The 13558-nt window shown below is 56.4% G+C and overlaps 2 protein-coding genes across 3 annotated transcripts in view; both read right to left on the bottom strand.

The window, feature by feature from the left end:
- The window catches only part of NDUFA1 (NADH:ubiquinone oxidoreductase subunit A1), a 211783-nt gene that overhangs the window by 146734 nt on the left and 51491 nt on the right, over positions 1-13558 (bottom strand). The window lies entirely within an intron of this gene.
- Positions 302-11419, bottom strand: ATP1B4 (ATPase Na+/K+ transporting family member beta 4). Of its 2 annotated transcripts, none has more exons than XM_075763547.1 (9): positions 11218-11419; positions 10915-10979; positions 8078-8240; positions 5266-5394; positions 4307-4411; positions 3830-4026; positions 3183-3239; positions 2398-2493; positions 302-1486 (listed from the first exon to the last, which is right to left on the bottom strand). In XM_075763547.1, exons 2-9 carry the CDS (start codon positions 10975-10977, stop codon positions 1325-1327), a joined length of 972 nt encoding a protein of 323 aa, XP_075619662.1. In that variant the 5' UTR covers positions 10978-10979; positions 11218-11419; the 3' UTR covers positions 302-1324. The 2 variants fall into 2 exon arrangements, with proteins under 2 accessions (XP_075619662.1, XP_010310815.2); XM_010312513.2 differs by having other exon boundaries at positions 11176-11228.

The raw sequence follows: 13558 nt of genomic DNA, 5'->3' as shown, positions 1-13558 counted from the left end.
GTCATATGAATAACCACATCTGAGCAAAGCTAGTTCCTAAACTACCTCTGCTTCAGGTTTTTAACGGTTCTTAATAAATAGGTTCTGCTCAGTGGTTGGTTGTGGTAGTTAGTGTATAGTGAGTCTTACTGTACTGGGCTTCTGAACTCTCTGGCCCTAGAAAGTTAATCAAGTGCTCAAAATTCAAGGGTGTCATTACACACTGCTTTGAAATTCAGTCCCTAACTGGCCAGCACAGGGAGCTAAAGTCACAAACGGCGTCTCTTACACTGGTGTTTTAAGAATGGTACCACAGAGTTAGTTTTACAGTAGTTGCTTTATTTTTAATACAAAAAATTACTTCTTAGAGACTTACATAGATCAGGAAACGACGGCAGATTTAAGTACCTGGACTAGGATGTAAGACAAACGTACCATAATGCTCCTGTTCAGTCAGTCAGTAATTTTAGTAAGTGTGATTTCCAACTAGTACGTTATCCTAAGGTGTCCTGTCCTGCTGTGTTCTCCTAGCTCGTAACGTGTGGAGTGTAGTTCATCTCTGTCAAAACCGAAGGCTACATGCTTACGGGCTCGGGAGGGTCAGGCTGCCCACGCAGCAGATGTTGCTCAGGTTAGCAGCACTCCGCTCTGACAAGGGCGAGCGTGCTTCGTAGGTCTTTGAGGATGATAAATCGATGACTTCACTAATACCAGCCTTGACCCCTTAATGATGAAACGACTAAGCGTTTCCCTGCGGTTTTCTTCTTTCACCTTGGGTGTGCTGAACAAGCTGTGTACAATGCTGCGGTCAAGATGCTCTTGATGCTGAAGATCCTAGGAGGCATTTTGAGATCTGCCTTTTTCACTTTTTAACTGTGTTATTGCAGGCATAATCCAGAATTTTTGCTGTTTATTATTTTAACTAGAATAGTGCTAATAAACTACCCTCTTGTTAGCTTTTGCCTGAGAAATGCACATAAAACTATCATAAAGATTAAAATTTAAAGTCAGGAAAAATGCATTCCACAGGGGTCACTCGTAAAAGACCTTATGAAAATAGTGTTCAGATACCAGAGGGTTTTTTTAATCAAAACTGAAATGCTTTTGCAGGTTCTCTGCCCAGGAGATAACTCTTAATTTTTACTAATAATGATTTACATCAGATGATGAAAAATGTGGTTCCAAGCTCCATTGCATCTCATTTGTTTCCTAACTATGAACAAAAAATAAATTAACAAAAATCTCCATGTGCCTGTTTTTCCTAGCAGAAAAAATGCTGGCTTTATGCTTTAAAAAGGAAAAAGCCTCTGATTGACTTAGCCTAAGTGCCCAGTGTTTGTGGTGGCTACTTTCCGATGCTGAGTGTGAAGATGATCCGGCCCAGGAAGCGGTCGCTGTTAATGTTGTTGATAATACCTTTGCCATTCAGACTGCACTGAATATGGACCAAATAATTCTTCTTCACATCTGTAAAGTGCATGGCCACCAGTGGGGACGTATAGTTGACCTGAAAAGGAGATTTAAGCATAATTTTTGAGGGAGTGGAAAAGCTCCCAGTGCTTCCATGTTCAGTAAAAATCATTAGTAATTGGTTCACGGTTCCCAGGCGTCTGAGTGCGTTTGCCTGATGTCCATCGCGGTCCCTTGGGATGCTGAAGCTGAGCCTTTCTGTGCCTCAGAGGGATGGGATCACATCGGAGTTTTGCACTGCACCGTGCCTCTTGGGTTGATTAGCCAGGACAAGTAACAGCAGATAATGGGACTCTCAAATACTTTCTGCTGTTCTACAGACAAACCTATGGCTTGTAATAAGAAATCCGTGGTGTTCCTCAGATCTGTGTGCTCAAAGGATATGCAGACCTGGTGTCTGGGGCTGTCACTCATCCTCAGCCAGCAGCAGTATGACAACAGGAGTCTAGTGCCTGCCTCATCTTTCATTTCAGCTTGTTTTGTGAAGGTGTGTTACCTCCTAACACTGTACGGCCCAGCACAGACTGAAGCGGTGCTGGCCAGCGTGTTCGGAAACAGCCACCGATGTTGGACTGCTCTGTTTTGAGCCACCTGCTCTGAAGTGGTTTTGTCACAGCTTTGACATCCTTTTCCTCTTATGTCACCTAGCCCCCGGCTTCCATAACGCCCTGGGAAAATGCGGGTGTTGAGACCTTCTCTGGGAGTTAGCAAAGCCAGCCTTAGCCTCCAGATGACAAACGTAATCATTCCCATTGCTGGCAAGGGGGAATCGGAGTCCCCAAGGATTTCCCGCAGTTTGTCAGAGACAGAAATAGAGTGCTGTAATCCCAGTGCCCTCCTGCCTGCATCTGCCCAAAATAGCCAGAAAGCACATCTGTACTCTGTGCAGCAGGTCCCGCCCTCTCCTTCCCAAGGAGACGTAACAAAGATGCCGGAGTCCTTACTTACGTGAGTCATCTTGCCGTAGTAGGGATAATACATGAGATCAAACGTCCCATTTCCAGGGTAGAAGTCCACGGATCTGAGATCGCTCTCGTTGCCTTTCTGCAATTGGAAAAAAAAATAAAGGTACACACATAGCGCATGGGACACAAAATACAGCTCCCTTCAGAGTAAGGTGAAGGAGCTTTAATAGAGGCATCTCTTGCAAATCCACGTCAGGGCTGAGCTGCGCCTGCCTGCCCGCACGCAGCGTGTTTGTTGTGGAGCCAGCTGCTGCTGCAGCGAGCCAGAGCGTAACGGTGCCGCGAGGACACAGGTGAGGGTTACGGAATTTGCTGCCCATTGATCCCTCCCTGCGCTTGCCTACTGCTCTGTCGCTTTCTGAGGGTATGATCCAGCTGCTGCCCGGGCAGTGGGAGCCCTTCCTTCCCCCTATTCTGTTGGCTTGCAGGGTGCTCTCTGGGACCGAGGGTCAGGGTGAGGATGGATGTGAGCAGCTCCTGCCTCTTCCTCCCCCTCCAGCGCCAGGCTCTAGCTGGCACCCCGGGGCTGAGCAGAGCACTGCCAGTGAGGCTGGCAGGAGCCGGCAGCGCTCAGAGGGTGAGGGCCAGGGTGGGAAGCGGGAGACCGGTGGCCTCTGTCATTCTCAGCAGACCAGCCCCCACTTGCGCCCAGAGGCATCGGCAGCGCTGGGTCCTGTGAGCGTTTGGGGTTAAAATGAGGACAGGTATTGGTGGGGTCCATCTGAGGGAGACATTTGGCCTCCTACGCGCCAGGAAGGAAAGCAGTACCTGCACTTTGCAGTCCACACTCACAGGGACCCCAGCCCCAGGGCGGTAGCCTATGATCTGCAAAAACAAAAGACATCCGTGCTTGTACAAAATGGAGCGCCAAGCGCGTGCTGCCTCCCTTCACCAGGGCTTGAGCTCTTCTACGTGCCAGTCACGTCGCTCGGGACAGGAGTTACGTGCCCCTAGAAGCAGGGTCTGCCAGCCTGCGTGGTGCAGCTTGACGTGCCTGAGAGCGGAGGCAGAGCAGAGCACCCCGAGCTGTGCTGGAGCAGTACAGCCCCTTCCCCACACGGCTCACGCACCCCCCACGTGTTTTCCCAGCGGCCACCGTGCTCTTAGAAGCTTTCGAATAAATTCAATGCTATGAAAATTCCCATTAGGAAGAGACTGGGCTCTGAGGTGTGGCCCTAAAGCTCAATTCCTCCACAGAGGGCCTGGCACAAGACCCTCCAAGCGCTCAGCAAATCAAATCAAGCAAGTTTTGCAATGTTTCTTTTCATGTTTTCTAGCTGGTATGAGCCAGCAGGTTTTGGGATTCTAGTTCCCTTTTTCCCTGGGCCTGAGAAGTGGAGGAGTTTCAGTCCCTGCATGGTCTTTATCACACTGGGATACACGGGAGGAAGGTATTAAGATGGCTTTCTCTGTACCCGGTTCATCTTCAGCAGGACGCAGGGCTGGCCTGTAGAGTAGCCAAATGTTGGGTCCTCAATGCCAGAGCAGTTCTGCAGCAGTGAGCGCTTGAACTGGCAGGCCTTCTTCTCCTCACTCTCATTGCCCCCTTGGATGAAGTACTGTCCTGAGACACACTCGATATTCTTCTCCTCTTGAACTTTGTCATCATAAGCTGGTGGGGACCAAGAGATTTGTTAACGTTTCTCAAGACCTGCACAGAGCCACGCTCTCAGAGTACATCCGCATGTCGAGTTGGACAGTCCCACCTGGCAAGGCAAGGCTCCCTCCCACAGAAGCTCCCGTGACCACCTTATGAGCTTCCCTTGCTAGATGGGGGGCATGAGGTGCCGAGAGCTGATCTGCACCCCAGGAGGAGACCCCTGCACGGTGTGCGTGTGTGCATGGATGCAAACAACTTGCCGACATGGCTTATGGGGTGCCTAAGAGCTTACCTGCAAGGAAGTGGTGCATGCTGTCCACATAGGGTTGCCACGTGCTGGGCTGAGAGACGTTGAAAGCAATGGTGAACCCATTCAAGTATGGTCTGATCATTACTCCTGGAGGAGGAGATGGAGCCTGTTAGAGAAAATGTGGGTGGACTGGCCAAGGGCTTGGGGTGCGTGTTGCAGGGGCCGGTTGCGCTGCGACTGGGCTTGCGGCTGGGCACCGGCACGAGAGCGGCAGCACCAGCTCACAAATAAACTCTCTCCCCACCCGCTGATCCCTCACCTCGATTTCACGCCCAGAGAACACCATGCAGGTCAAAATACCCCGGGAAACACGGGAGACCTGGAGGGTCTCAGCAGCACTGTGGAAAGCGATGGGCTTGGGGCTGCACACGGGGGCTGAGGGATCCCCCGTGCTGCCAGCCGCACAACCGGCTCCAGGCAGGGAGCAGGGCGAGGGGGCCTCGTGTTCCCCACCGACATGAAAATACAGGGAAAATGCTGCTTCTGACACAGGGAAAGGAGTTTTGGAACATTATCTTGCCATGACTCCCCCAAATAATAATGCATAAAAGCTAGTCTTGATTTGCATTTTATTTTGAAGATAGGAGGTATAAAGGGGCAGCAACTGAAATGAATATCACCTCTGAAATGCCTAAACTTGCCCATTTACCTTGAGAATAATGATAACAACAATTAGCATAATTACAATAACAATTAGGATAATTATAAGGAATGCTTCACATGGGGCTATTTAAGATGCCTGATCCTCTGCAGAGAACCTGCAGTCCCGTCGGTGCCCCGAGGTAAGTGATGACACCCCGTGTTATGGAGGGCTGGTTGACCGTAGGTGCGTACAGCTCCAGCGGGGCTTTACCCGAGGTCCCTGCAACGCTATTTCGGTAGCACTTTGCTGGGCGAGTGGCAGCAGAGGTGGCCGAGGCCGGGCTGGCTGGGGTACGTACCTGGCGGAAACACTCGGTCCCGGTACGTGGGCGTGTAGGGGCTCAGGGTGAGCAGCATCACGTACATGCAAAAAGCAAACATTCCCGCCAGGCACGTATAGAAAATGAAGTAAAACAGTAAGATCAAGCCTGCAAAAGAGAGAAGGCGGGTTGCTGTTAATGCAACCAGAGCACGTCCCATGGGCTGTGTCCCGCAGGGATGCACAGCCGTGCTCAGCAGAGCGTCCTCCGCAGCTCTGAGTCCATCGCGGAGGTGGGAGCTCGCAGCCCCCCTCCGCACACAGACCCTGGCATTTTGGGGTGCAGGACTCTCAGCAGACAGACTCCCTGCCCAGCCCTGGGGCCGGGGCAGCCGCCGTTTGGCTCTGTACCCCTTTTGCTGCACAGCCCTACCCAGAGCTGGGTCAGGACAAGGTCCGTGTGTCCACCTGCCTCAGCCCTCTCCGACAGGCAGACCCAACCTTGGCTCTTGCCCTTCCACCCCTTCTTGGCACGGTAACACATCAGGGTACCCAGTGGCTTCGGCACATCCGAATTCCCGATGGGGGCTGCGGGGTGATGCTCCTGCCCCGACTCCTGTCACCTGTGCCGCAGGGACACAGCGCTGGGACCGAAGCGAGCGGTGTTGCTCGGGGGCCACGGCACCGCTGGCCGTTCCATAGCCCTGACGTCCAGGGAATGGGTTTGTTTTTCCTCTAGACCAGGCTGAGGGCTGAGGATGTCTCAGGAGGCCACGGCCTATGAATAAAACCCAGTGGCTCAGAAAGCAAAGTAAAGCCTTAACCCAAACATTTCCCAGGAGAAACGTGCCGGCAGCTTGGAGGGAGCCCTGGGAACACAGATGTGCGCTCCTGCTGTGCTTCTGCCGGGCCTGCGGTGCTGGGAACCACGAGCCGGGGCGGATGGGACCATCACCGCTGCTAGCGGCACAGCGGGGACGATGTCCAGCCCTGCCACAGCGATGCTGGGGTGGTGCCTCCGCTCCAGGCTGGCAGGGCTGGAGCTGCTGCTGGGGTGCTGAGCTGACACTTGTTGGGACTTGGTGCTGCTACCGTTCCCGTTCTTATGTTTCCTGCAATGCAGCAGGAAGCATTGCCATCGGCAGAGCCAGGGTGCAGCCTTTCCCAGGGGCTGGGGTCTCCAGTGCTGACCCCCTGGCCAGCTGGCTCCCTGCATTTTGGCAGCGCAAGTCCCCCGAGCCCCCCTGTCCCTGGGGAACACCTTCAGGGCCAGCGCGGGGGAGCAGCCTCAGGCTGGCCAAACTCCCTCCTCCTCACCTGCGAGATGAGAGCGTGAAAGTTCAGCTCCATTCACCTCCAAACGCTCTCATTTTAAAAGAAAACTTGATTTTCACGGTAGCTTCAATGCCTCTCTCCTGCCCCCCTATACAGGCACGTGAGCACACGCGTGTGCAGCTGGGGGTGTGCGTGTCCGCGGGGCAGTGGTGTTGCACACCACGATGCTCCCAGGGCATGGGGGGACACCGCGCCCTCCCCGAGGCTGTAAATAAATAACTTCCAGCAGTAGCCAGCCGGGGCCAGCCGCACACCGGCCTGAGCAAGCCCTCTCACCGGGCCTTTCTCAGCACCCGGCAGAACCTGCAGAAACCCAAACCCACATCCCTAAGGACTGTCCCCCTGTGCTGCTCCCGCACGCCACCCTGCACCTTCCCATCCAGCAAAGGAGCAGCAAAACCCGGCTGCCTCCACGGCCAGCAAAGGGCACTGGGGATCAAACGTGGATTTCAAGGCTTGTCCCAGACTTGTCCTTGCAGGTTTTCAGACTCCTCCGGTGCTCGTGGGCAGTTTCCTTTGTCTCTCCCGACAGTCACCGCAGGCTTTGCAGGAGACCCAGCAGAGCACTTGGCGGAGGCACGGGCAGGCTACAGGGCTCGCGAGCGCGTTGCCAGTGGTGGCTGCCAAGGGCTGCAAACGCTGAGCAGCAGCCCCCGATATAATTCTCAGCCTTACACCAGTACAGATGCGCATGCGGCGCTGGGATAAGGGTGGGGATCTTCGCTCCGCTGCGGGGGCTACGTGCTGTCAGGAGAACAGAGCTGCAAAGGTGGATGGCATCGCCTGTGCTGTGGCACCTTGGTCTCGGACCAAGCCGCAGCGGTGCTCGCCCTGCAGCTGCAGGCCACTCTTAACCACGCGGGGCACCTCCGGGCTCAGCAATAATTTTTGAAGGCCACGTGGATACAGATAAAATAGACAGGGTCCTCACATCCCAGCCCACCGGCCCCGATAGCATGTGCATGTTCTGCGGTGGGTGCTGTGTCGCGCCCCAGGAAGCTGCAGGGTGACAGCGACGACCGGCCCTTCCTGCTCCAGAGCCAGGCTGCACGCAGGGAAGGAGGGCTGCTCGGCCCCGCGGTGTGCGCCCTCCCCGAAATGCCTGCCCCATGACCCCGGCAGTCTTCCCCCACCAGCACTGATGACCCCAAAGCCACGTCCCCAGGCAGGAGCTGGGTCGCTGGTGGCAGCAGGGTGCGTGGCTGCAGCAGACCGACCTGCAGCCCCCACGCTTGCTCGGGCTCTTAATTTCTTCCCAGTACACAGTCTGGGCAGCCTGAAATCTTTGCTTTCACATTCTCAGTAAACATTCACATCCAGACCAAGAGTAACTTTCCCAAGGTTTTCTGCTTGTCCTCCTCACTAGATCTTTATTGCGCTGGTTAGAAACATCTGCCCTGAAAATGTGGGATGGGGGTGGCCAGTCCAAGCTATCAAGGATGTTCACAGGCAAGTGCATCCATTGTGAAGCAGAAAAGGCAACGATTCCCGAAAGCGGGGCTTGAGCAAGGACCTACCCCAGCTCTTGGCTGTTCTCCCCAGGCACGTTCTCTCCTCCGGGTTCCACAGGAACATCTTCATCTCCCCAGCCAGGTCTGCCCAGGTTTTGCTCCCCATCTCTGCCTTGGTCTCGTCCTCCCCTCTGTCAGGATCCTGGACCTTCTCCTCATGCTTATTTTCCTGGAAGAGTTACAGAACACAACCCACACATACAAGCTGAACATCTCATTGGCCAAAAATAAATGCAAAAGCACTTAATAGCTGGAAATGTTTCAAATTTCCATTTTCCCATCATCACTCTTGAGTTAAAGAGAGGCAGTTTTGGCTGTTCTGACTTTAGATCGCTTAGATCCCAGCATCCATTTTTCCATGACACGTCCATCACTGTCGTCACACGGGGTACTGTCTCCTTGTCCTGGCATTTACAGAAACTCATCTCTTTCCACCTGTGTGAACATGACCAAAGAAAACCTGCGAGCTGGGAGGGTCGGGGTTGTTCCCACGCTTCTGCAATGTCTCTGGGCTCAAGTGCACATTTTCTGTCCTACCACAGATGACAGCAGGCGGCATTACTTACGAGGTCATCCAGTGTGTTTTTCTTGGCGTGTGAGCAAGTGTTTAGTCTTTGGAGAAATCCCTGTGTTGTTATTTTTTTAATTACACTAAGTTCCAGCAAAAAGCATCTCCCTAGGCAGCGAGAGTTTGCTTTTTGCCTCAGTGGTGAAAAGTCATTTGTCCGGAACTCAGGAACACAAATGTCTCTGTGCCTGCGCCTGGCCAAGACTTGCCTGAGACGAGACATGGCAGCCGTCGCTAACCCCCCTGGAACCGGGGCAGGCTCTACGTCTCCAAAAGCAGGCAGCGAGGTGGGAGAGGGCACAGACCTTGCTCTGGGCTCGGGGCAGGGCTGGACCAGGTACCGCCGGGGAGAAGGGGTGATGCTGAGATCCGGAGGGGTTCATCGCCCCCCCCAGCTGGGTCAGAGCCACGCTCGCCCACCCTGGCCACGACTCCCTGAGGCCACCGTGCCCGCTGCGAGCACGGCCCCGCAGCAGCTGCACCGGCATGTTCGCCCCGTGTTTGTGCCGAGGGCCATGGAAACCCGCCGGCCGCAGCACCTGTTGGAGCCAGGGCCGACAAGCGAGATATTCACACCCCACGGGTCACCCTGGGGGAGCCGGGAAGCGGCCAACAGCTTGGCGGAGAGTCTGGCTTGGAAACACCTTCAAATTGGGGGGCATTAAACTCTGCTCAGACACAAATATACTGCAAAACAGCGACAATGGGGAAGAGTACTGACTCCAAACCCCAAAACTGTGCCTTGGAGAGCCTGGGCCAGACCCAGGGGGGCTGTAAACCATCACCATCCCACTGATTGCCCCGATCGGACCTGGTTAAAGCCCCAGAGGGGCTCTTCTGGGAGCACGCCTGCGCTGCTGCCGGCAAAATGCCCGAGGCCGCCCGTACAACAAAGGCGATGCTTGGCCCAGGTCCCGCGCTCCAGGCTGGAGCCCTTCCCGAGCCAGCTCCTGCGTGGCCACAGCCCTGTACCATGCAGGGCTGATGAAACCAGCGGGTCTCGGAGTGGGGAGGCAGCAGCCCCAGCACGAGTCACCGGCAGGGACATGCGAGAGGAGATGCAGGGGCTGCTGGCTCCCAGGACACCCATGGAGGAGCGAGTGATGGAAGAAGAGGAGGAGGAGTTCTCCTTCCTCCCGTTCTCCTCCTCATTAAATAAAAGAGCTACCGGCAGCTGTTCTGGAAACATTTTCTCAGACTGCCAGAGTAGCGGGGACTGCTCGGAGGGACTCTGCACCGATGCTTAGAGCTGCTTTGGGAAAAGCCCTTTGGATGTCACACCAGCTGCAGCTCGGAGGCAGCGAGGGCAGCAGGGGGGCTGCATGCAGACCCCTCACCCAGAAGCTGCTACTGATGCTTAGAGCTGGGGGGGGACACAGGGACACCCCCACCCTCTGGCTCTCACCCGGGGAACCCAGCGGCTCTGCCCTGCAGAAGGCTTTGGCAAGGAAGGAAAAGTTTCCGGCTCTCCTGGCTCTGTGCTGCGTATCCAGCACTCGGTGAAGGGTCCCATCCTGCGGGCTGGGAGACACCACGGGGGCTTCGTGGCAGCACGGGAAGGCTGAGGGGGCCCGGGCTCTCCCCATGGGCAGGGAGGTCTGTGTGGGGCAGCTGGAGAGGATGGGATGACCCCACTGCCAGGTCCCTGGCAGAGGGCCCTGAGCTAGGGAGCTAGGCTGGGTCTGGATTGCAGCACCTCCCAGGTGTTTTATCTTTGCAGCCCAGGACCAGAGATGGTCTCAGAGCAATCCCTTGCCCCTGGAGAAGGGGCAGGAGGAGCAGCAGGAGCTGGGGTAGGAGCGTGCTGGGGCAGGGAGGGGACCTGTCGGGACACTGGACAGCCCCAGGCTGCTGCCCACCGTGGCAGCTGGGGTGACTCTGGGCGGCAAAGCAGAGCCGTGGTTCGTCCCTGGCAGGATCACACTGTGCTGATGGTCATGGGTGCCCTGAGGGTGGCCAGGGGCTTTCCCCCATCCTCACCCTGCACCAGGTCAGCTCCCAATGGTGAGTTCCTCCTGCTGAAGGCCAGGTGTGCAGAGGGTGGCCCATACCCAGGTGTCCCCATGCATCCTAGCCCCCCTCGCTGCCCAGGACCACCAGCCAGACCCCCTGCTGCCCCTTCCCCTCCCCGTGCAAAGTGCTTACGCTTTGCCTAAGGGACAAAGCGGCATTTCCTGAAGCAAAGTAGCTGTATTTATCAGCCTCAGAGCAGGTCCTTGGCAGCAGCCCCCACTTCGCCTCTCAGAGGGTGGCCAGCAGCCCCCAAAAGACTCACCGCCGTCCAGTGGGGTGTCCTGTGCTGGCCCTCTGTGCCCTCGGCGCTGGCATTCCCGTCCATCTCTGGGTGGGAAACGCAGGGAAACATGAGCATTAGCAACACAGGAGCCAGGGGCTGAGCCCAGCAGCACCGGCACTATCATGGGTGCCATGTCACCCTGGCACTCGGGGACCCATGGGCACAGCCCCCTCCCCAGCACAGCTCCCCAGTCCCACGGCATCCCCCAAAAAGGCTGAGCGAGTGCGACTGCGCCGACACCTTTGCCTGTCTGTGGGGAACCACGCTGTTTTCCCTCCCTGCCGTGCAGGACTTCAGCGTTCGGGAGCGGATCAAAAAATAACTTGCTTTCCTAGGAGGGGTGAGCTCAATGCAACAGGATCCCATCCCGAGCCCCCTGGCATTCGGTGCCCTTTGCAGCACCCTCGCAGCATCCTGCCCTGTGCCCAAGTCCCCACCAAGGCCAGCCAGTGCCGTACATGGGGAAACTGGGCTCTCCGCCCCAGGGAGACTGTGTAGCTGTTAATAAACATTAGCAAATCACTAGGGCTTTCAATGGCCACATGTGTCTGTCAATATGTGCTTGTCAGTCACGGTGGGGCTGCGTTCAATGCTTGCAAAATCTGTTTTGCAGTGAAGGGGTAGTGCAAGGGGCAGGTCTATATTTATCCCTTCGAATTGAGACAGCAGCTAGGAGCACGCGGCGTCAGCTTCCCCGACCCAGCTGTGAGAGCTGGCCGCAGCCACCGAGACAAAATCCAGAGGGACACCTTGCTGTGACACCCTGCGGACCAGGGCCGGGGAGTATCAGATTTTCCCTCATCAGTGGATTATGGGCACAAGGTGGTTCATTAGGGGCACGGGGGGTTGTGTGCTGGAGTTCCACTGCTGCAAGGGGCCAGAGCTGTGGGAGTGCTGGGGGGGCAGCGGGGGGACGGGGCACTGATATTGGGCCAGCCTGGCCAAAGCCCTGCCTGCTGCTGCACGCGCAGCAGCGCCTGGAACGGCTTCAGCGGTGTGATGGTGGTGTGCGAGGGCTGCCCATCCCTAGCTGTGCCCCATGCAGCTCTCGAGGAACGGCGTGGCTTGTCCCAGTCCTGCTGGGACCGGCTGTCCCAGCAAGAGCTTGGCACCGCCCGTCTGCTCATCCCCTTGGCTGGCAACCCTTCCCTTCGTGGGAGAGCCAGAGCCTGTTCAACGGTGGGGAAAGGCTGCCTTGCCCCATGCTGGGCCTTTTCCCACAGGCACAGGGACGTCCGTCTTGGGCTCCCACAGGGCTGCACCGCACCGTCCAAGCAGGCAAAGCACCATTTTTAACTTTCCTCTCCTGAGCGTGGCCGAAAGCCACTCACTGGCTGTGCTAATAAATGGGCGCAGCGGGAAAGAAAGAGGTCTGGCAGCTGCCCCAGTCTGCACCGAGTTGGCTGGGGCTGCCACATGCCTGCTGCCGGGTACGCAGGCAGGGCTGGCTCGGAACCGGTGCGTGCCTGCAGCCGAGCCCGCCGGCAGGAGGGCATGCAGGCAGCCATGCTCACAGCTGGCTCTCCCCAGCCGGGCTGGGACCTTGGGGCCGGAGAGTTACCTGCCCGAAGCTCGGGAGGTGGGATGTGGTGCAGGAATTTAACTTGGTCTGAGCAATTGTGGGGCACCAGCAGCTCCCCGGGGGGGCAGACGTACCCCATCACAGTTGTGCTGCCACACAGCTCAGCCCTGGCACGGAGTGGAGGAAGGAGCCGAGACCCACCCCCTCCATCACTGGCACGGAGTGGGGGCAACTGAGAAGGAGGGGGCTAGTGCCGGCCCTGCTGTCTGGCGGGGCACAGGCAGTGAGCACAGGGCTCCTCTAGTTCATCCAAGGTAAATAACCGCTCGTTTCTCTGTAGGCGATGCATTCTTTGCCATTAATTGATCTGGGCATTTGTAACTTACCTCTTGCACTGCTGTCTGTACACTTTCTCTTTTCTCCTGGGAGAAGCTGGTAATTAGGCTCTTATCCAATAAAAGTGTGGGGTTTTTTGAAGCAGAGATAGGACTAGTTTCTTTTAACTTGATGAAATATGCTTTGGCTTGAAATAATTACATGATTTGCACTTAGCATCTCTCAGCCCAGGGCATTAAAGTGATTTACAAGCAATTATGAAGCCCACTGGGAAGATGCTTTTATCCCCATTTTACAGATACGATGTGGAAAACAGAGGTTGAGGGCCTGTCCCAGCTCCTTGGCTGGAGATGTGGGGAGCTTGCAGGGTCTCCTGGGACAGGGCACAGGCAGCAACAGGCACGGCCACCAGTGCAGAGATCTCCGAGCACCCAGAAGTGAAACACTGGGCCAGTGGCCGTGGCGGGGTGGCTGCCCGGGATTCCACCAGCACCACAGGGAGGAGGGAGATGGGAAGGATGGGGGGACAGAGAGGTACCAGGGAGATGTTTGGGGAAGGACACAATGGCCCGGGGCAGCGGGACCCGAGGTGGAGTGGGAGCCGCCGGGGTGCAAAGTTGCTGGGGAGAGGTGGGGAGAGGGCAGGGACACCCAACACCAGAGAGGTGCTGAGCCCCTCCGGCCGGGCTGCTGCTGAGTGCGGGGGGGGGGGGTCTAAAGCCGGGAACCTCCTGGAGATGGGGCAGGACCCCCATCCCTCCCCTC

The sequence above is a fragment of the Balearica regulorum genome, chromosome 11 (genome assembly GCF_011004875.1).
Source record: "Balearica regulorum gibbericeps isolate bBalReg1 chromosome 11, bBalReg1.pri, whole genome shotgun sequence".
NCBI classification, from domain to species: domain Eukaryota; kingdom Metazoa; phylum Chordata; class Aves; order Gruiformes; family Gruidae; genus Balearica; species Balearica regulorum.
Note: the sequence above shows the minus strand (reverse complement) of the source record. Positions and strands in the feature narration are given on the sequence as shown.

What these genes read in the sequence shown, in the direction of transcription:
- ATP1B4 (XM_075763547.1), bottom strand. Translation starts at nt 10,977, where the DNA reads ATGGACGGGAATGCCAGCGCCGAGGGCACAGAGGGCCAGCACAGGACA. An exon ending in GGACCGAGTGTTTCCGCCAG is followed by an intron (nt 4,412 to 5,265) that starts GTACGTACCCCA and finishes CTCCTCCTCCAG; the next exon opens with GAGTAATGATCAGACCATAC. An exon ending in ACTACGGCAAGATGACTCAC is followed by an intron (nt 1,487 to 2,397) that starts GTAAGTAAGGAC and finishes TCTCCTTTTCAG; the next exon opens with GTCAACTATACGTCCCCACT.